We start from the raw sequence: 23,112 nt of genomic DNA, 5'->3' as shown, positions 1-23,112 counted from the left end.
TTTTAAATTATGAAAATGTTTAAACATACTAAAAGATAACATAGTTCAAAAAAACCCCTATACAACCAGTTTCCATGATAATCAAGACTTAGCCACATTGCATCTCTAAAAAAAATATGGACATTAATTTTCGTCTTCTTTTATCTAGCCAGGTTGACCTAGCTTATAGGGTAAGACAGTGCCCAGCTTTGCTGGGGAAACTATTTCTTTGGACCTCAGTTCTATAAATTGGGAGTACATATCTCATAAAGTCATTATAAGTAAATGAATTCATACATTTAAGAAGTTTAGAACATGTTTGGAATATAGTACACAGTTAATAAGTGAGGCCATTACCATTTAGGACAGGTTACACATCCCCCTACCTCAGGGCCTTTGCACAGTCTACAAGCACTATTCTTCTTTTGCCCTCTCAGACTTTATGTCTACCAATAGTTCAAATGTCACATCTTTAGGGAAGATGTCCCCAACCTCCCTAGATTAGCCTATACTGTCTTCATACAATTTATGTTTTTCCTGCATGGCACTTATTTAAAATTATTAATTCATGAGGCTGTAAACAGTTGTCATTCCATTACACTATAAGGACGCTCCATGAGCGGAGAAGATGGTATGTTTGGCTCCCTGTTTTAAATCCCTAATACCTAGTACAAAGTAGGTACTCAGAACATCTATTCAATATTTAAGGATCAATTTCTTTTCAACTAATTTGTTTTGGATCAAATCCTCTGCTGTCAACATGTATAAAGCTAATATAATAAATTTAGTAAGTCTTATAACAGGCTTAAACAACTAATTTCAGTTATTATTGAAAGCATATTAAGTTAATAAAGAGTACTTCTTTGCACAGGAGGAAAAAATGCTTCTAGGTATAAAGTTTGTGTATTTCAATTTAACTCTAAAGTAAAAGGCTGATGGAGTGGAAGTCAGGGGAGGTTTAAGCTAGCAGTTAAGTGGTTCAGATATAAACAGAAGGAAGAGCCTCTAGATAATCTTTCAGCTGACTTTCATATTTATGCACAATTTCTACTTGTGTATGAGTTTAGGGCATTTGATTACCTTACAAATATTAGTATCATCAAATCTGTTTTCTTCCTAGAAGAATCCACTTGTATATAAGAATTAGGTTTGTAATTTTTTCATTACAATAATTATAAAAGAATGATTCTCATGAAACTTCATTTCCCCAAGACACTAGTCATTTATTTTCAAGTTTCCAAATCATATACCCAACTATTAATAAAATAAAATGTAAAAAAATAACTGACCTCAGATAAGTTTCAAAAGCACCTTCTCATAAAGTTCAGTTCACAAACACCCCAAATAGTTGACTCTGTCTTCTGATGGTTAGTATTTACAAGAAAGTTTAGAGAATCAGTGCAGGAGAGGAGAAGGATATGGCCAAATTCTGTATTTAGGATACTGTGTTCTGTATTTTCCTCTTGTTTAATCATTCTGCATATTAGTTCCAAGCAACCTGCTTAATTTACTCTAAATTTTCCCCAACTTATTTGACACAGAACTTATAACTATCTCTCAAAACTAGAGTTAGCAAACATACTTTGAGAACTGCTAGTCTGGCTGCATTCTACAGATTGACAGGTTCAGAATCCTAGTGAAAATATAAAACCACCTTGGTTATAGCGATCCCATAACTCCTGCTGACCATTAAGAGTTCACAAATCATCTATTTATTAATCCATTTTAGAATCTCATCAAGAGTTGATGTTCTATCTTACAATTTGCAGAATCTACTTTTTGCCTTTTCATTAACAAGGTATCTGCCAGTCTCTAACCTTTGAGTACCTTAATAATTTCTTTATAATTCTGCAAGGCTTAGTAACAGCAATTTATTAAGTTTACCCATCAAGTTCTTAATGAGAATTTGGGAGTTGGGGGTAAAGGGGTATCTTAAAGCATTTGAGAGAAGAAAATGCAGACAAGCCTCATTACCTTTGGGACCAGAAACTTGAAAGCTGTCAGGGACAAATACTGATCCTTTTACATCAGTGGGAGGTGCATAATAGAATTACTTGAGGAATTATTTGAGAATTCATGGCACCACTGGGGTTAAGACCCCAGGTATGCATGCATAGTCTGAAAAGCTCCCCAGGTGATTCTGATAAACATTTCTAGAAAATCCTTGTTTTGGATAATATGTTCCTCACTGTAATCTTTTACAATAAGCACAACGTAACTGTTATTTGTGATAAAGACAGTGAAGACCTCAAAGCTTTTCAGCTTTTTTCATTCTGTTTCAGGCCATGGGTCTGTGGTATTTTCCTTTGAGTACACTGCACTCTGATTTCCTGAATAGCACTTTAGGGCTCTCTACCATTATTCCTCCATCTGGCTTATCAGAATTAAGATGGGAGGTCTATTTCCCCCCAAGGTACACATTTCTTCCACTTGATCAACCAATACTTCCTCTGTGGTTAAATTTAAGTTTCAAAGAGCAGTTGTCTTAACTTTTTTTCTTCTTCTCAGGGGTAGGGAAACAACAAATGCACCAGAAAGTCTTGATGGAGTATTTTAGGACATTCTTCAGTAGATTACATTTCCTAATAGGGTCTGGTGTTGGCCTCTGTGAGTTCGGTTGCCTTACTGGTTGCCTTAAACTATCCATTGATAGTCCCCTGGCTAGACAGGCTGTAGTATCCTCCCCTAAATCTCTCTCCCTTCTCCTTTTGTCCTCAGAGAAATCTACTACAGAGACACCTTGTTGTCTGTACCTCTTCTAGATATGCAGCACTACATTACCTCATCTCTTACAGATTCTGTTTATTATCCTTTCTGTCACTATATCCCAGTAGTTTTTCTCCACCAACTCTTGACCATATATATTAAAATACATTCTTTTTTTTTTGCGGAGCACAGGCTCCAGACGCGCAGGCCCAGCGGCCATGGCTCACGGGCCCAGCCGCTCCGCGGCATGTGGGATCCTCCCGGACCGGGGCACGAACCCATGTCCCCTGCATCGGCAGGCGGACTCTCAACCACTGCGCCACCAGGGAAGCCCTAAAATACATTCTTTATTATTCCTCCTCAGTGAATTTTCTGAGACTTTAAGTATAATTTTTAATCTCTGGGAAATTAAAACTTATTCTTTTTATATCTTACAGTTTTCAGAGATCATAGTTTTTTAAAGAAAAAAATACAGAATTCATTTTGGTGACTTAAAATAAGATATAATTTAGATAATTATTTTATCCTTTCAAATAAGACCTCCTACATTTAATTGACTAATAGTTTAAGCACAGGTTACTATGCTTAACTTATTTAGGTTTATGTGAATCTGAAATAATACCATTAAGTTTTCAGTTGTCTTAGCAACATCAAAGGAAAAGGACTAGTTAAATGCCACCTTTGCTCCTAAACTACCAAGAGCTAAGACACATACAAATTTTATGGCAAGTAATCTAAAACTCTTCTAAAAATGATTAACTGTTATTCTATCCAACAAGAAAACAAATACAACAGATCTATCTAATTAGTTAAGACACCAGATACTCGTCATGCAGTTTCAGCATCTAGTAACAAACCTCTAAGCTTTAAAACTGTTTCACAACTTCTAAGTACTAATAATACACTTTAAAAGGTTGATACCGACTTTAAACTACATATAGAAGTACCAGAGTACACAATTAACAAGTAAATGTGCATAAACACTGAAGAAAGAGTCTCAAGTCTAATTTTGGAGCTCAACCTGACAGTCTCCAAAGATTTATCTCCAAAGCAAAGCCATTAGCATAACTTTTAAAAAATAGAATTTTTCATGTGTCAAAACGTGATTGACTGAATTGGCCCAAGGAACAAGTTATCTTTTTATCTTTTCAAAAATTAAGACTGCAAAATGTAACCATTAGAAATTGAAACAAAAACAAGCATTTCAGAATAGTTCTTTCAGTACCTTCAAATTCTGACAAAATACAGGACAGTAAAAAAATTAAATATGCCAATTTTGCTTACTGCTATCAGGTTTTTAAAAATTTCCATTTTTTGGTCCATATTCAGTAAATAATAAAATTAAACTTTTCATATCTGAGTTAAGAGCTCTAGGGTATTCCTTAAAAAGAAATAATGTAATCATAAATAAAAATGTTAAGATAGTTCAAAGTAACAAATCCATAATCAATACCATTAATGGTGATGTTCCTTAAACTTACATTTTAACGTTTCCCTTAATGAGTGTGTCTAAATATAAATATATACATATTTTTTGGTTGTTGTTAATAATACCCACAATCCACCCCAAACACATCCATGGACTTTATTAAATCCAAGTAAGTAGCCTAAAATGTTGGTTGCAATGCCAGAAATGGCCAGATTAAAAATAAAGTAATTGCTGATGAAAAAATGGTCTTCCTTTTATTCTCAACTATGTTTGTTATATGTGCTTTTTAAATTATTTAACAAAAAAATGACCTTTAAAATATATAATTTCATGTCTCAAAGTTAATTTGAAAGAACTGTGTAACATTTCATTTGAAAATAAGTTTCAGCAGATATATGCAAGATTCCTACATGAGTTGTAAATCTGTCATCAAAACCATCACATTTTAGTATTTTTAAAGGGGAATTCAATATAGGAGATTTTTTTCTGCATTATGCAACTGATTAAAGACAGCACTTTTACATGTAAAAATAATTTACACTAAAAAACTCAGGTGCAAAAAGTCTGATACTCTGTTTATCAAAATAACAAGAACAAAATGAGCAATGATAAAATAGCAAAAGTCATTACAAAAAATAGTAAATTCCTATTTAAATTCCTGTGTTCATAGGTTAAAAATGTTTATCAATTAACTATATCACAGATCGTAGATACTTTAAGCTATAATATAGAAAGGTAACATGGGGTATTTGAAATTCAAGTTGTACTTACCAAAATAGTTTTAACCTGAGTCTCTGACATCTTCAGAAATGTACTTGACAATAATGTATGATAAAGTACAGTTAATATTTAGTAGTATAATTCAAAGTTATTTTTCTTTGACTTGCTCTAAATACTGCTTCTTCTTAAATGTTTGAGTAAAACTATAAATATTTATTACACTTTTGGGGCCAAGTTCTCTAAACACAAGGGAGTGTCTGAATTAAAAGCTGTTACTTTTTCCTGCTATACAAACATATGAGGATGTCTTTCATGTTCAAAATACCTTTGATTTAATCTTATTTTCACATTTCATGTTATTTTAAAACAAATGCAAAGGTCAAAAGATTATCATATATACACACCCACTGAAGAATTTAATACAATCTCACTAAAGAATATCAACTTAATCACCTCCTCCTATAAATATTTTCTTTTTATTTATTTTGTGTTTAGAAGTCGCAGTTTTAAGTACTATTAACAGAAAATACATAACAAAAGCTTCCTAACAAGTGAAAAAAATAATTATAAATGCTGGAAAAATTGGCCTCATTGACATATTTACAGACTTTTATTTAATACATATTCCATTTGAAATTTATTATATGACATTTATACAAGCATTAACATTTCCAAATCACTGTGCATAGTGAGCACTTCAGTTCTTTATTGTCTATATCATTGAAAGTCACTCAGTTTGTGAAGGCAATACTGACAAGCTTTAAAAATGGTCAGTCTGAGATGTTATTAACATACTGTTCTGCTCCTTTGCCTATAGATGTTTCTGCAGAATAAGTGTCCTTATGCTTATTTTTCCCTTTGTTCTGATCTTCGTGCAACTTTAGAATTATGTTTCGGATTTCTTCCCTTTTTGTTCTCATTCTTGGGGTAGGAAACCAGTTTGCCAAGTTCATAGGCAGTTCAAAATTGACAATTGGATTCTGAAAATAAAAACATTAAATGTGCCTTAGAAAACTATAATAAAAATTATCTTGGTTTCAATCACAAAAGCATTCCAGAGAAGAAATGAAAAAAATCAGTAACATGTAATCAGTACTTACTCATTATCTATTCTATGAAGGCACTGTGCTGGGCACTGGAGATGTAAGACAAGACAGTTTCTGCCTACAGATCTTACAGTCTAGATCAGGGGTCAGCAAACTACAGCTAGTGGGCCACATTCTGCCTATTGCCCGTTCTTGTAAATAAAGCCTTATTGGAACACACCCACAGTAACTCATCTACATGCTGCCTGTGGATGCTTTCTTTCATGCCACAATAGCAGAACCGAGTGTAGAGACCGTATGGCCACAGAGTCTGAAATATTTACTACCTGACTACCTGGTGCCTTATAAAAGAGATGGCTAACCCCTGTCGAGATAGACAGATAACTCAACAATTAAAACAATGAATATGACAAGTATTAAGGCAGGAGAAGCAGAGAGTCCTATGCGAATACATATCTAAGAGCTTAGCACAATTTCAAGAAGTGATGTTTACGCTAAGACCTGAAGAATGAGTAGGAATTAGCCAAATAGGAATGATGGAAGCAACAGGGAAGAGTATTCCAGGTAAGGAAATATGTACCAATGCCTAGAGGCAAGAGACCACATGACACAACACGAGAGGCTGAATGACATCCAAGGGGATGGTGTGTAGAATGCTGGAGTGAGAACGGTAGAAATGTGGCTAGAAGCTCGCACAGGAGTTGGATGATGCAGGCCACGTGAAGGAGTCTGGTCTTCAACTCAAGAATAACAGGAAGCCATTATAAGATTTACAGCAGAAAAGCAACACAATTAGATTTGGGTTTTGGGAAAACTGTGAAAAATACAAGGCAAGAGGCCACATCAGAGGTTGGTGCAGCAGTTTGGAGTAGTGACGCTAATGAAATGGACTTAGAAAGTGGTGGCAGGGGTAAATAACTGAACATAAGTGACACTAAGTGACAGAATTCACAGGGCTTATGGCACCATGGGTGGTGAATGAAGAAGAGGAAGAAGTCAAGATAACTGTAAAGAATATCCAAGAGAGCCCAGAGATAAACCCACACACATATGGTCACCTTATTTTTGATAAAGGAGGCAAGAATATATAATGGAGAAAAGACAGCCTCTTCAATAAGTGGTGCTGGGAAAACTGGACAGCTACATGTAAAAGTATGAGATTAGAACACTCTCTAACACCATACACAAAAATAAACTCAAAATGGATTAAAGACCTAAATGTGGGCTTCCCTGGTGGCGCAGTGGTTGAGAGTCCGCCTGCCGATGCAGGGGACGCGGGTTCGTGCCCCGGTCCGGGAGGATCCCACATGCCGCGGAGCGGCTGGGCCCGTGAGCCATGGCCGCTGAGCCTGTGCGTCCGGAGCCTGTGCTCCGCAACGGGAGAGGCCACAACAGTGAGAGGCCCACGTACTGAAAAGAAAAAAAAAAAAAAAAACCCTAAATGTAAGGCCAGGCACTATCAAACTCTTAGAGGAAAACATAGGAAGAACACTCTTTGACATAAATCACAGCAAGATCTTTTTTGACCCACCTCCTAGAATAATGGAAATAAAATAAAAAATAAACAAATGGGCTTAAAAGCTTTTGCACAGCAAAGGAAACCATAAACAAGACGAAAAGACAACCCTCAGAAGGGGAGAAAATATTTGCAAATGAAGCAACTGACAAAGGATTAATCTCCAAAATTTACAAGCAGCTCATGCAGCTCAATATCAAAAAAACAAACCCAATCCAAAAATGGGCAGAAGACCTAAATAGACATTTCTCCAAAGAAGATACACAAATTGCCAACAAACACATGAAAGGACATGCTCAACATCACTAATCATTAGAGAAATGCAAATCAAAACTACAATGAGGTATCACCTCACACCAGTTAGAATGGGCATCATCAGAAAATCTACAAACAATAAATGCTGGAGGGCTTCCCTGGTGGCACAGTGGTTAAGAATCCGCCTGCCAATGCAGGGGACACGGGTTCAAGCCCTGGTCTGGGAAGATCCGACATGCCGCGGAGCAACTAAGCCTGTGCGCCACAACTACTGAGCCTGCACTCTAGAGCCAGCGTGCCTAGAGCCTGTGCTCCGCACAAGAGAAGTCACTGCAATGAGAAGCCCGCACACCGCAATGAAGAGTAGCCCCTGCTCGCTGCAACTAGAGAAAGTCCGTATGCAGCAACGAAGACCCAATGCAGCCAAAAATAAATAAATAAAATAAATTTAAGAAAAAAATGCTGGAGAGGGTGTGGAGAACAGGGAACCCTCTTGCACTGTTGGTGGGAATGTAAATTGATACAGCCACTATGGAGAACAGTACGGAGGTTCCTTAAAAAACTAAAAATAGAACTGCCATATGACCCAGCAATCCCACTGCTGGGCATATACCCTGAGAAAACTATAATTCAAAAAGTCATGTACCACAATGTTCACTGTAGCTCTATTTACAATAGCCAGGACATGGAAGCAATCTAAGTGTCCATCGACAGATGAATGGATAAAGAAGATGTGGCACATATATAAAATGGAATATTACTCAGCCATAAAAAGAAACGAAATTGAGTTATTTGTAGTGAGGTGGATGGACCTAGCGTCTGTCATACAGAGTGAAGTAAGTCAGAAAGAGAAAAACAAATACCATATGCTAACACATATATATATGGAATCTAAAAAAAAAAAAAAAGGTTCTGCAGAACATAGGGGCAAGGACAGAAATAAAGACGCAGACACAGATAATGGACTTGAGGACACGAGGAGAGGGAAGGGTAAGCTGGGACAAAGTGAGAGAGTGGCAGGGACATATATACACTACCAAATGTAAACTAGATAGCTAGTGGGAAGCAGCCGCATAGCACAGGGAGATCAGCTCGGTGCTTTGTGACCACTTAGAGGGGTGGGATAGGGAAGGTGGGAGGGAGATGCAAGAGAGAGGAGATGTGGGGATATATATATATGTATATGTATAGCTGATTCACTTTGTTATACAGCAGAAACTAGCACACCACTATAAAGCAATTATACTCCAATAAAGATGTTAAAAAAAAAAAAAAAAAAGAATATCCAGGGGAGGTGTGCGTGGTATTGTACCTCTGAAGTCAAAGGAAGAATGTGTTATGTAGAAGGAATAAAAGTGTCAAATGGTGCTGCGAGGTCAGGAACAATTTCAATATAAGGGTGAGGGTCAAGCCGGATTATGGAGATTTGAGAAGCAAATAGGATTCGTGGAAATGAAGACAATGAATATAAACACTCGTCCAGAAATGTATCTGTGAAGGGGAGAAAAGAAGGTAAAAGATATAGCCCGAATCATGGGGGAGATTTCTTAAGGTAGAAAGAGCCAGTGGAGAGGAAGTGATTAGTGAGGAGTGATGAGGTCAGCAAGCCTTGGATTTGATGGAGTGTGGTCTTTTTTATTTTATGCCTTAAAAATTCTCCAATTTAAGAGGTTTTGCTCCTTGGAATAAGTTTTGAAACAATAGTTTTCAATCTCTTCAAAATATTTGCTTATTATGTTTTTTACACTAACATGAGATCAAACACACCATTTTATTATTTATTAAATCAGATCCAACAAACTGAAACCCACCTCAAAAAAGCTCTCTACATACTGCAATATGTATACACCACAATCACTGAAGTTGTTTTGCTGGGGTACTTTTGGATTAGAGCCTTTCATAACATCTTTGGAAAAACTTCTTTTGCTTCCTTTTTTAACTTCCCATTCGACCTCTAAATACCTGCAATGATGTGTATATAGTAAGAATATATACATACATATAAATATACATAGTTCCTCATTCCCACCAGAATACAAAGTACAGGTAGAGTTTTGAACTTACTCTCTTAGAACTTTTACCACATTTGACCGAGAAGGGCCTCTGAGTGAGTCCATCAGTAGGATACAAGGTCTGTAGGGTAGAAATGACCACATATAAATACTTTATAATGTTTAAAAGGCATAAAAAGATGTACGTTAACAATAAAATTTCAAACCTTAAAAATTCACTTTGTATGACTCAGTAAAACTTGTTGGGGGGGATAACACCCTAATAATACTTAACTATCCATGGTTATATTAAATACTGAATTATAGAGTAATAATTTAACCATATCTAAGTTATGAATATAAATATAGTTCACCAAAGTTCCTAAAAACACTTCAAAATTTAGTAGAAAGTCAAAACAATTCTGAAAATTTGAACATCTCCATATTCCAAATTACCAAAAGTGAGACCACACAAAAGTAGAAGAAAAATAATCCCATTTTTAACTAAAATCTATTTTAGATAAAAAAAAAAATCAGGTAATCTTCACATAAAAGAATTAGTTTAGAATCCAGTGTTTTGGGCGAGGTTCCACTTCAGAACACTCAGTATAAATAATACTCAACTTTTAAAATTTTGTTGTTAAACCCAAATAAGTGAGGAAGTCTAATGTAGTGCAAAAAGTCCTGAAATGATTAAAGATCTATGTTCTTCCGGCTAACATTTTATGGGATTTGGAAAAAATCTTTCAACTGCTCTAGGTCTCTATGTTTTCCTTTATAAATGAAGTTTGCTTTTCAAATGCTATTAATGGAGTTTCAGACAAGATTTCCTACAAAAAGTCAAAAGAGATGAAGTCTAGAAATAGGTACTACTTCATTGCCTAAGAAGTCTGCAGACCCTGGCAAGATCTCAGAAACATGTACTTCTGAAAACCAAAATAGACTCACTCTCAACTTGGGGCTTCCATCTGTTTTTTTGTTTTGTTTTGTTTTGTTTTGTTTTGCTGCACCATGACTTGTGGGATCTTAGTTCCCCAACTAGGGATTGAACCCACGCCCTCAGCAGTGAGAGCGCAGAATCCTAACCACTGGACTGCCAGGGAATTCCCTGGGTTTCCCACCTGGAACATGTCCCTTAGGACTGCCTTAAGTCACTCCACAGCCTTCACACAGTAGCTATGGAACCAGTGTAAACTCCAATTCCCATGTTACTGATGTGAATTTGAATGACATTCTTTGTCCTTCCCTGCTCCAAATCACTATATATCCAAAAGTAGTAGTGGTTTTCTATGCACATGTACAGACATGGAAAATGGGCAAATGGAGAACTGAAATAATTTCCATTCTCCCCAACTCAAACCTTGGACATTGGGCAGGACCTAATTTTCCTCACTGACTCTGAAAGCTTCTGTGATTTTTGCTTAAATACCTGTTTTAATTAAAACAGTATGGTTAATGTTTTATTCTAAGAGGGTACGTGTATAAAAATTATCATGTAGGGTCTTCCCTGGTGGCAAGGTGGTTTAAGAATCCGCCTGCCAATGCAGGGGACATGGGTTTAAGCCCTGGTCTGGGAAGATCCCACATGACACGGAGCACCTAAGCCCGTGCGCCACAACTACTGAGCCCACACGTCTAGAGCCCATGCTCCGCAACAAGAGAAGCCACTGCAATGAGAAACCTGTGAACCGTAATGAAGAGCAGCCCCCGCTCGCTGCAACTAAAGAAAGCACGCGCACAGCAATGAGGATCCAATGCAGCAAAAAATAAGTAAATAAAATTAAAAAAAAAGAGTAACAGTTAAAAAAAAAACTATCATGTAGTTTGCAAGATGTACGGTTAATGCTTACTGTTTACAGATAGTAGGCTTTAAATGCCACTGTCCTACTTCAGAATTGCAGTTGTCATCGGCAAGGAATCCATCATCACTGTTGTCATCCTATAAAAGAGAGCTTACTGTTAGTATTGAAAATATACAATCTAAATGACTAATACCATAACAAAATAGCATTATTGAGGATAAAAATCCTTGTAGCAAATATGTAAAAAATATTTTTCTATTTAGGTGATCAGACATTAGAAAATGTGTTATGTCATTCGATTCCAATGATGTAACACTACAACACAGGCATCTTAATGAAAGAAACCATCAATCAGAGGTCTAAGAAAACTTGTTACATCTATTTACTCAATCTAAATTTTTGAAGACTAAGTATATCATGACTGATTCTTCTCTAGTCAAACATTTATGGCTCTGATTTTAGGTATTTTTACAAAAATTTAATTTGTTGGCTAAAACAACTGTTTTCACAGTAGGACATGAGTGACTTATATTTATCATCTTTTCACACAAAATTTTTTTTCATATCAGAAACATTTAAAGGGTTTTTGGAAACACTGTTTTACTTGACAAAACCCTTTACCCGCTTCACTTGAGAGAAGACAGCTTTATGATAGTGTGTCTTATTCTACCGATTATCTTGAATGTAAAACAAACAAAGCTTTTTTTGTCCTGTGGGAAAGCTTCTGGCAACCTTTTGAATGAAACAGTCAACTGTAGGAATAATAAAAGTAGTAATACACGGTTAGATTAACTAGTTCACGTAACTGCTATGACCAAAAAGGAGCATATGAAGTGCTCATTATAAACCTTGAGTGTAATCCAGACATGTGTCTGTATATATTAGAAAGAAAAACTGTATTTCATAGCCACACACTGTAGACCAAGGGACATCACAAAAATGTTTTTTGTTCACAAGAGGATTGAGCAAAAAGGAAAAATGGTGCAGTACAAAGTTATCTTTACTACTAGATAAACTCAAAGTTTGTCTTAACAACTAAGGAAGAGGTAGAAAAAGGAAATGGAATAAGCTTTTCTCTCAGTAGAAAATGCCTGTTTAACTGAAGTTATAAAATATTTTCAAAAATGTACTTTATTCTTGGTGTTAATAAAGCTTATTAGGGCAAACGAGACTCTAAGAAAATATGAGAATCGACCTATGTTAATTTTGACTAAATATTATCTGCTCCTGCCATGATGCATACACAGATTAGATGAAAGAAAAAATCATTAGACAGGTGGCAAAAATAGTGTAATTCTGCTGCGTTCGTGCACCACACACCACATAATCGAAAATGTGAACACTTGCCTCCTGAGTGTTAAGACCGAAGGTTAAGCACGGCGCACAAATGCTTTAAAAGAGCAACGGAAAGGGGTGCGGTAGGGGTGGTGGGCGGTCGCTGGGTCGCGGCGGGAGGATCCATTTCACATGGAAACTTTCCACGGTGGGTGATATTAGTTTAGTCCTCAATGGCAAACTAAACAAACAAACAAAAACCCCAAAACAAAAAATGAAACAACGTTCATACATCTATCCCGGCAACTTCTGAACTGAAAACCAAATTTGTGTTGTGAGATGAGATCCAAATCCAGAAGGCACAAGTTAACCGTTTGAAGGAATCACCTATAAAAATCTAAAGAAAAACTTTTAATTATATAAAATACTAGAACTTTTTGCCAAGCGTTAGGTTTCACCTGGTTATCCTGATCTGCTGAGAAGTCGATGAGTTCATCTTCAAGCATTTTACTACCTTCAGCTGATTCATCACTGTAGTTTAGTCTGATTTTGCTTAAGCCATCTGTATCAATAAGAAACATTACATAATTTTTAAAAAGAGCACGCACATAACTTATAGTACATGGTGTTAAGATTAATGCTAGTAATTAATTGCATAGTAATTACGAATACAAAATCTGTCTTAGCATGTAAATATCACAAGTATAAAATAAGTTACTTTTAAATAAAAAACCTGGATTATGTCATCTACAGAGTTGTTTCTACTACTCAGATCCTAAAATGTATTAAACTTTAAACACTATGTATCAGTTATATTATTAAATACTTATGTATATTTAAATACATGTATATATATATATATATATATATATATAAAGATTTTGTGCTAGGTATGCTAGTTATCTTTAATAACAGAAGCTACAATAGTTTGAAAACAACTCAATTGTTCAATAACAGGAATGGTTAGCAAATGTAGAACATAAAATGAAATACTGTGTACACTAGAGAAATTAAAATTGTGAAAATATGGAAAATTATACAAGTTAAAAAAACATGATTAAAACAAAGTAAAACAGGCTTGCTTTTGCACAAATAATTTAAAAAAATACAAAAATGAAAATAATTATGTTAGCATAGTAGTTATAGATGAGTTCCTCAACTCTGTATATTTTTCCTTCATGTTTGGTAATATTCACAGACTTTTCAACAAAATAAAATGACACAAGCCAACGTAGGTGCTGGTAGTATGAAAATAAATGACTCGTAGAAATATTTGAAATGAATTCTTTTAAAGGTCTGTTTCAAGAATCTAAATCCTTAAAAATCAATGATTTTCTTAAAGAAACAGAAGATTTACCAGAAAATAATGAAAACTGAGCAGGAACTTTGATGCCAAATATTGTTTATTATAGAGCATACCATTTCCAAGTTTTTAAAAGCATGACTTCAAGGTATTTTAAACAGGATTTAACTTATTTTGGTATAAGTTATTAAAAGGGCAAAAGAATACGAATAAATAAGCAAGACAGGATGGGAAAACAGCAATATAAAAGTGCTCCTGGAAAAATACATTTAACATATATAAAAGTCTAAACGTTGTGATCGAAAACATACTATTTGAAATAATAAAGCATGCAAAGAATAACCTTTTCAATTTATCTCTTTCAAAAGTCTGTATTTTTATGCGTTCTTGAAGCAAAAACACCTATATTTAAATAAAATTTGTCCAAATCCTCAGGCAATTAAGAGCTGGTCACTACAGTCAAGTTATTTTTGCAGCGAAGTATTCCTGTCTATACCTATCTATTACACAGAAACTGTGTCATATAAACATGAACCTTATACAAATGAAATACGTGTGCACTGCAAAAAAGGAGAAAAGTAATTTAAATAGTGTAGTCAATTTCTTCAACAGTTTCGTTCAGTAAACAAATGCCCTAGTATAAATTGAGGCAATAACTCAATCAGCTGTTCTCCCAATCAGTCCCATTTCCTGAGTTTTTCTCACATAGTGAGATCACCTGAAGATGCCAAACCAAGCGTGATTCTAGAGTTTAAAAATACACATTTTTCATGTACCATACAGAGCAAGACAACTATTTTCAAATGGTGCCCAACTGAAAAAACACCAAATCAAAGTAGTGATAACAGACATTATTCTCCTACAGTTGACCTTAAAAACCTAATCCCCGTGGCAAGATACAACTCCACTTATATACTGCAGCATGTCAACCGACATCAGTCAACACTCTGACTGTACGTGTTCAACGGTTAAAATTACGTTAAATGCTTTATTTAAGTCCTGTCAACGATACTACCAGACCAAATAGAAATAGATCACTAAGATATTAATCATAATCACAAAAATTTTTACAAGCTCTCCTTATCCTCATTTCTGATACGTCATCATTTTATCTAGGATAGACTGCTTAGCCATCCTCTCCAAGGCAGTAAAGGCTCCTCTAGAGACCACTCTCATTCAATGTACTTTTGGGTGAGTGATGCCTTGGAAATATCTGATGAAAGATATGAGAGCTCGTTCCTGAAAAATACAGACCCATTCTAGAGAACCATTTTTCAAACTGTGGGACACTATGGCCACTGGATTAAGATAAGCATTGAAAAAGAATAGAAAAATGCCAGTGTATCACACACAATAAAGGTAAATTAATTTCCTTTAAGGAAGATATAGTCGATACAGTTACACACATACTAAAAACAAAACAAATGCACAAACTATAATTTTTAAAAGAAGAATAAACAGATATTATAAAAGGGCAAACTACATAAAACAGATATTCTTTACTTTGGTCTCCATTAGGATTTATGGGTATATTTACTCAAATTTAACTGGTTACTTCTCAACTAGAACATTAACTTGTAGAGAGAGCCACCAAGAATTTCTGGGGTTTGTGTGTATGAAGGAAGTCTTAAGGCTTTGTTTGTCCCATTGCTCTAAGACATGCACTTTAATTCATTTTTTTAACTTGAATTCACATTAAACTGTATGAAATTATTGATCAAAAAGGAACTTAAAAAATGTTCTGTGGAGATATAATTCACATACAATTCACCCATTTAAAGTGTACATGTAAGTGGTTTTTGGTATATTTACAAATACTATGTGCAACCATCCCTGGAGTCAACTTTAAAACATTTTCAAGATGTTTTAAATCTCAAAAAACCCCACAAAAAACAAACAAAAAAACTCTGTACACTTCAGCTATCACTCCCTTCTCCCCATATTCCTGTCCCATACCCCCAACCAGCCCTAAGCAGCCATTAACCCACTCTACAGATTTTCCTGGGAGATTTCATACAAATGGAATCACATATGAGGTCTTCCATGACTACTTAGCATGCTTTCAAGTTTCATCTATGTAGCATGTATCACTCCTTCATTTCTTTTTATGGCCTAATAATATTCCATTGGATGGATGTATCATGTTTTGATTATCCATTTGTCAGCTGATGAACATCTGGATTGTGTCTACCATTTGGCTATTATGAATAATGCTGCTATAAATGTTCATGCCCAAGATTTTGTGCGGACATATGTTTTTATTTCTCTTGGGTAAATCTAGGCGTGGAACTGCTGGATCACATGATAACTCTATGCTTAACGTTTTGAGGAACTGTCACACTGTCTCCCAAAGCAAGCTGTACCATTTTACATTCCCACTAACGACACACGAAGGCCTCAATTTCCGCACATCCTCACCAACACCCGTTAGTATCTGACTTTCTGATCCTAGCCATGCTGTCATGGCTATGAAGAGGCAGCTCTTTGTGGTTTTGACTTACATTTCCTTCATGACTAATGATGTCCAGCATCTTCTCATGTACTAATTGGCAGGACTTTGTTGTTTTCTTATTTTATTTTTATTTTTATTTTTAATGGGGTATAATTGATTTACAATGTTGTGTTAATTTCAGGTTTACAGCAAAGTGAATCTGTTATATAAATACATATATCCACTCTTTATTAGATTCTTTTCCCATATAGGCCATCACAGAGTATTGCATAGAGTTCCCTATGCTTTACAGTAGGTCCTTATTAGTTACCTACTTTATATACAGTAGTGTGTATGTGTCAATCCCAATTTATCCCATTTCCAGGACTTTGTTTTAAAGGCAATGAGAAACAGTGCACACTGCCTTGAAGGCTTAATCTTCAGAGTGCCCATCTACACAATGCTTTCTGTTTAGCAAAATGGTAATTAATCTCTAACGTGGCTATTCACTGCCTCTTTTTATTTTTCTATTCAAGTATTAAAATACTAAAACTGAAAAAAATTAGTCAGAACTTGGTGATTACCTACTTCGCCTAATCTTCATTCCATTTCCTGCCTGCTGAGACAGACTGGAAAGTCAGCTAGAAAAGGAAGCACAGTTGACCCTGGAACAACACAGGTGTGAACTGCACTGGCCCACCCACACATGGATTTCTTTTCAATAAGTACGTAGTACAGTACTACACAATCTGAGGTTGGTTGAATCCAGGGATGCGAACCTGTGGTATGACACGAATGGCTGACTATAAAGTTAGAGGTGGATTTTTGAGGGTCAGAGGGTCAACAACCCTAAACCCCATGTTGTTCAAGCGTCAACTGTATTGATCTGCTTGGCTTTTGATATACTTTTTTGCTTTATCTGCTAAATTTCCCCCTTCTGCCTCTTAACTTATACCCCCTAAAGGGCACAAAGACCAACATCCATATGGCTAATGTCAGCTTTATGCAGCTGAGTCTGTCAAACCAAAAATATTTCTGTAAGAGCGCAGCAACACCTTTCTGACTTCCTAAAATAGTACAGGCTGGTAGAAGTACAGAGTATGTTGAGCATTCACAACTTTTTCTTGAACTTTTGAGTTCAACTTTTGAAAGTTGGACTCAACTTTCTTACTGAGTTCACATAATTTCTTCCATGCCTTATACTGAGTTTTTTCCTCCCAAGAAAATGTATTAGATCTACTCATAGCTTAGTAAGCTTGCTATCTTATATACATAGCATATTATGGGTTTATGAAGTAGACTTTGGGGTTGAAGTGGAAATTATGCAGTTGACTTGATATATAATTTAAGTATTTGAAGAGAAACCTTAGATTTCTATAACAAATGCTAGAAATATGGACCTGATTCAAGGAATAAAACAATTTATTAGAACTGAAGGGAAATAAAAAAGCAGAGGTTGGACCAGTGCCCTTTCTCCCACTGAAAATCATGAAGGAGAGTGAGGAACAGAAACTAGCCTTTAATTTGAATGTCAACAGCTATTTGGAGAAGGCTTTAATTTCTGCCTCTTGCCCCTTGATCTCAATTGCCCATCTGTAAATTGAGAAGATCGAACTAATTTGCCTTACAGATCTAAAACTGTGCAGCTACTGTTTATGCTGAATAATTTCCTACAAAATAAAAATAAGTCCAAGTTCCTATAAATGGAAAACGCAGACCTTGTACTATAATTTTAAAACTTCATTCTCTGTAAGGGTAAGGGGAGGAGACTCACTATAAAGGGGGCACAAGGGAATTTTTTTGAGTAATGGCAAGGTTCTAAATCTTGATTGTTAGAGTGACTACATGACTATACATTTATCAAAGCTCACTGAGCTATACTTATGAGTGAACGTTACTGTAAGTAAATTATACCTCAATAAACCTGACTTAAAAAAAAAAGTGTACCCTGAAATCTTAATCCTATTTCTAAAAATTCCAACTTATTCTAACTCTTTGATTTTTTAAAACATTTAGAAACATACCTGTATGGTGCATAGAACTTAAATATTCATTCTGTAGGCCATTCTCACTTTTAGTCCTATCAACAACTTTCTGGCATGCAGATTCTCCTTTATTCGATTCTTCATTTTCACTTGCAGTATGATTTATTTTTTTCAGACTACATTTCACACTGCTAATGTTTCTCCGATAACGAGGGTCACTTTCTTCCTGTTCATTATTTGAATCAATTACAGCTACACAATGCTTTCTGTTTAGCATCTTCTTAATTACAGGCTTGGCAGCAGAGTTTTGTGAACAACTGTCCATTTCACTGGCTGAAGGAGAAGAAATACAACTGTCCTCTACAGATGAACATTTTTGCGTGACTGTATTTTCATGGTAATGAGGATTAGGTTCATACTTTGGTTTTTCCAAACCAGGGAAACAAATAACAGCCAAAAACCAGTGTGCACTGTAAAAAACAAATGAAACTACTGAATATATTATTAGAAAAATTTATTATATTTGGCAATAAATATTAAATCTTTTTTCTAAAGGTTTTCTAAACAAATTTATTAAGAATGCCCAATTTTTTAAATTCTCAAATTAATCCACTTGTTTATAGGATCATTGATTCATTAACAGAATACAATGTTTATTCAAAAATAACATAATTTTTGTAATAACATAATTTTTGTCAGAACTACATAGCCTGCATTCACTTTTGCAAACAATCCTTTGAACACTTTCTTGCTTTTGGAATGAAAAATTCATTGTTTTCCAGGCAATTTAACAAAATGTAAATTACATCACTGCAATTCATCATTCCCATTTACCTTTCCTTTGCCCTATTTATGCCAAGGACAAACACTATCTAGCCTCAAGATTAAAATGTCTTCAGAAGTCTAATTAGACTTTACAATTTTGAACATTTTCTAAATATTGTAAGTAATAGCTTTTAAAAAATTTTATGTCTGTGTCTTTCTTATTAATGAGGTAGGAACTTCTTAATATTGAAAACATTGAATAATTCTTGTCTCATGCTATACTAAAATAAAATATACTAAATTGAAATAATACATCTAATCTAATCATCATCACAGAATTCCAAGTATTAGTAGAATTCCAGCTATCAAGTGGGTACTCATGATAGAGCTGAATTCAGGTAATACAGTTCCCAGTAGTAGGATATAAGCCATGAGTAAGATGCTGTACAGCTAAAAGTGGCTAATATTCATTAATCTACTTAATTTTATTAAGGGCTTACAGTTTGCTAGGCACAGTGTTATGTGCTGAGATACAATGAACAGGCTATAGATGTCAGATAATTTATTAGCTGAGCTCAATATATGTCATAGAGTAGGGTGTTCAGTAGATATTTGCTGAATGAAAAATGAATGTTGACATAGATAAAAGTTATTCTACATTCTGTTTCTGTAAAATATTAAATTCCCCCAAGGTACTACTAAGAAACAGCACTGTCTGTCTCTTCATCAGAGAGTATGAGTAGAAAAGGTCACAGATGCTGGATTCATTCTCAGTATTGAAAAGGCCAGATAGAGGAATGCCTCTCTCCTCTTCTTAATTATTAATCTCCAGGATCCCAAGGACTTAGGTCAGGCGAGGCTAGGAGAAGAGCAGCACACCATCCTCCTCACTTCATCAATTCTAAGACACAGCTGATTGTAAGTCACATCTCAACTTCATAAAGGTTAGAATATGAAAATATGTGTTTTGAAATTGATTAAATATGGTATAATACAGTGACTCTCAACCTATAGCTGAAACCTACGTCTATCACAGTTTTAAACATTTTCCAGCTATGACCATATGAATAAGCCATAGTTTTTCTGTTGCCTCACCTAAAAACTTGGAAAAAAAACCTTCCTTCACCTAGCTGAAAAGAGAAAGCTGAATCAGGTACATCTGAGGTCACTTTCAACCTCTAAGAGCCAGGGTTTTGCTTTTATGAGCCCTTTTATTAATATCAGCTACCTTGACCTTAAGCCATCAGTGGGAGAAGAGGCTAAAACAGGTAATTTCGCTTATCTTAAGATGAATTAGATCCAAACATCTAATTTCTTCTCCTTGTCAATTACTAAAAATTTTTAACAAATAGCTTATAAACTTTTAGCTTAAAGAAATTACCACCACAAAGAAAATTAAAAATAAAATAGATGACAAATACATAGCAGCCTAACTAATTTAATTAGCTTTATCTCTTAAAAAAAACCCTCATGATCTGGAAGCTATTCTTTCACCTACAAACAGCACAGTTCTCTTGGTGAACACTTTACTAATTCTGTACCTTTGTTCATCCTCTACCTTTCACCAAGACGACTAAAAGCACTGAACGTAGCTTCCATCCACATCAGACGCTGTGACTAAGAGGGATATGCCTCTATTGCTAAATTGTGTGTACCTAAAATTATACTTTTATTTTAAATTTTTATAATTAACTTCTGACAAATGGCTTCCTACGTATATCCTCCCTTTGGCCTAGTGGGCAGCTCACTTGCTACTTTATATAGAGGATATGCCTCTATTGCTAAATTGTGTGTACCTAAAATTATACTTTTATTTTAAATTTTTATAATTAATTTCTGACAAATGGCTTCCTATGTATATCCTCCCTTTGGCCTAGTGGGCAGCTCATTTGCTACTTTATATGACAAATTAATATCAAGAAACTTTACTTTGAGGAAAATGAAGAAATTAAAGATTAGTTTTAAACTTAGTTTTAATTTTTTTATGATACTATGTTTGACTCAAATATATATCTTTGAAGAAGGTGGGCTTTATAGCTATAACCAATGTTTTAACCTAGCCTACCTATCTTTGACTGGGATAATTAGAGAGCACAGGTTTTATGATTAAAGCATGATTACAAATAAATAGGATTTGATTATACTATAGAGTGAATTTGTTTTTTATAGTGGGGAAAAAAGAGCACATTCAGAAAATAGCTTGGCACAAACAGGCTTATTAGAAATAAACAATCTTACAGAATACCAACTTCAGATAAGGTTACTCTGCAACCATGATAAAATGAGACAAAGTAAGGCCATTTCATAATTTGTCTCAGCAGAGACAAATATAAGATCACAATGCAACCCCTCAAAATACCAAATATTCTTTTATTGCTAAATGAGCGAATGCAACTTCTTTATCCAAACAAACCACTGCTTCCTTAGACCTTCCACCAAACCAAGGCCCAAATTCTTTTACTGCCTCTTTCAAACACACTTTTACTGAGAGGATCCATAGTCACCCATGTTGTGTGTTCTCCCTTGAGGCAAGTACTAAACCCAAGTTGTCCAATTACAGGGGTATTCCTGGAGGTCTTTGGCTGGAGGACACAGGAAAATTAAAAAATGAAATACAAAAACTCTCAAGTTTAAATTGTATAGTAAGACTGTCCTACACATCTATGCCTCTCTAGTCACTGGGGGAGAAAAACACAAAATGTTTACCACCCCCATTTACTTAGAAAATAGCTTTAAGTGGTAAACATGGTTTTCAGTGAGCAAATGACATAAATCCAGCCACCTTTTCTTCTTTTTGATTAAGAGCCAAAGTGTATCTTAAACTAAAGATTCAAATTCTTCTATGTGACCTAATCACCATTCTGTACAAAGCAGTCTTTTCTATATAGGATGTCTGCTAGACCACAAGCACCATTTTTAAAAGATGACATTATTCTACATTGATGAATAAAATGAAATTAAAAAGATCTCTCATCTAGTGTCTGTAAAATTCAGTATCTTATATGATTCACTGGAAAAGTATATTAATTTCCATAAAATAAAGAATTAAGTGTCAATATATACAACAAATTTCAGAAAGAAGTTAAAAAATGGATGAATTATTCACCTCAAAAACACATCTGCTAAAAACTGCCATCACATTAACATAAAGGAAAATCTTACTCACGCTTCATTAAGGGGTACAAAAATAAAGTCCTTTTCAAAAATATCTACATGCCGGGTCCATGTCTTTACTCTTGCATGTCGCTTCTGCTGTATTCTGTAAGACAAGAGAGAAACTGTCAAGCTTTTGAAGTGTTTCTAGTGTTTCTGCCTCTATGCAGCAACTTATACATTACAAAGGTTGAGATGTTAATAGATCAGTTGTATGATTTAACAAGTTGTGAGAAGAAAGCAGAACATCTGAGATGGAGCTGGGAAGATGGGAAACTGCCCGTCCCTGAATCTGGAAGAAAGAGATTATTTAATTCCTACTACTACTTACTAGGGTGGATCAGAGCTACTATTTTTATTGTTGCAGAACTGGTTTTAGCAACGATATCGAGAAGCATATCAGACCATGATCTATAAGAACTGAGGAGGAGAGAGCAGGAAAAGTGAGCACTATCTTACAGCTGGTGAAACAGGGCAGACTACCAGCACTGGTCAAAACCAAGCAGTACCATCAACTCTAAGATGCAAAATTAGGGATCACTGAAATAGTAGAAAATGTTATTAATATTATGCACTGCAGCCATCAATTCAAGACACTTAACAGCAATTATGACAAAAAATGTACCAACTCTTTGTATCTTGTGACCAATTGCCAGCAAGTATTAGAGCTGGATGCAATCACTATATGGAGAGGCATTATAAATAACTCAGGCCTCACATGTGGAATGTTGTTTCCTTAACTTGTCTGAGAAGAAT

The 23,112-nt window shown here is 35.1% G+C and overlaps 1 protein-coding gene across 5 annotated transcripts in view; it reads right to left on the bottom strand.

Annotated features, from left to right (window-relative positions):
* Positions 1–5,401: 5,401 nt before the first annotated feature.
* SENP6 (SUMO specific peptidase 6) overlaps positions 5,402–23,112 on the bottom strand; it is a 110,629-nt gene continuing 92,918 nt past the window's right edge. For all 5 annotated transcript variants that reach the window (XM_060114991.1, XM_060114988.1, XM_060114989.1 and 2 more), the window contains 7 exons: positions 22,370–22,462; positions 18,478–18,908; positions 13,178–13,281; positions 11,493–11,581; positions 9,716–9,784; positions 9,463–9,613; positions 5,402–5,814 (listed from right to left, as the gene is read on the bottom strand). In XM_060114991.1, coding sequence (XP_059970974.1) covers positions 5,605–5,814; positions 9,463–9,613; positions 9,716–9,784; positions 11,493–11,581; positions 13,178–13,281; positions 18,478–18,908; positions 22,370–22,462 — 1,147 coding nt within the window. In that variant the 3' untranslated portion in view covers positions 5,402–5,604. The remainder of the gene's footprint in view (positions 5,815–9,462; positions 9,614–9,715; positions 9,785–11,492; positions 11,582–13,177; positions 13,282–18,477; positions 18,909–22,369; positions 22,463–23,112) is intronic.

This window comes from Mesoplodon densirostris, chromosome 12 (genome assembly GCF_025265405.1).
Source record: "Mesoplodon densirostris isolate mMesDen1 chromosome 12, mMesDen1 primary haplotype, whole genome shotgun sequence".
Classification (NCBI taxonomy): Eukaryota; Metazoa; Chordata; class Mammalia; order Artiodactyla; family Ziphiidae; genus Mesoplodon; species Mesoplodon densirostris.
This window is presented reverse-complemented; position numbering and strand designations above follow the sequence as displayed.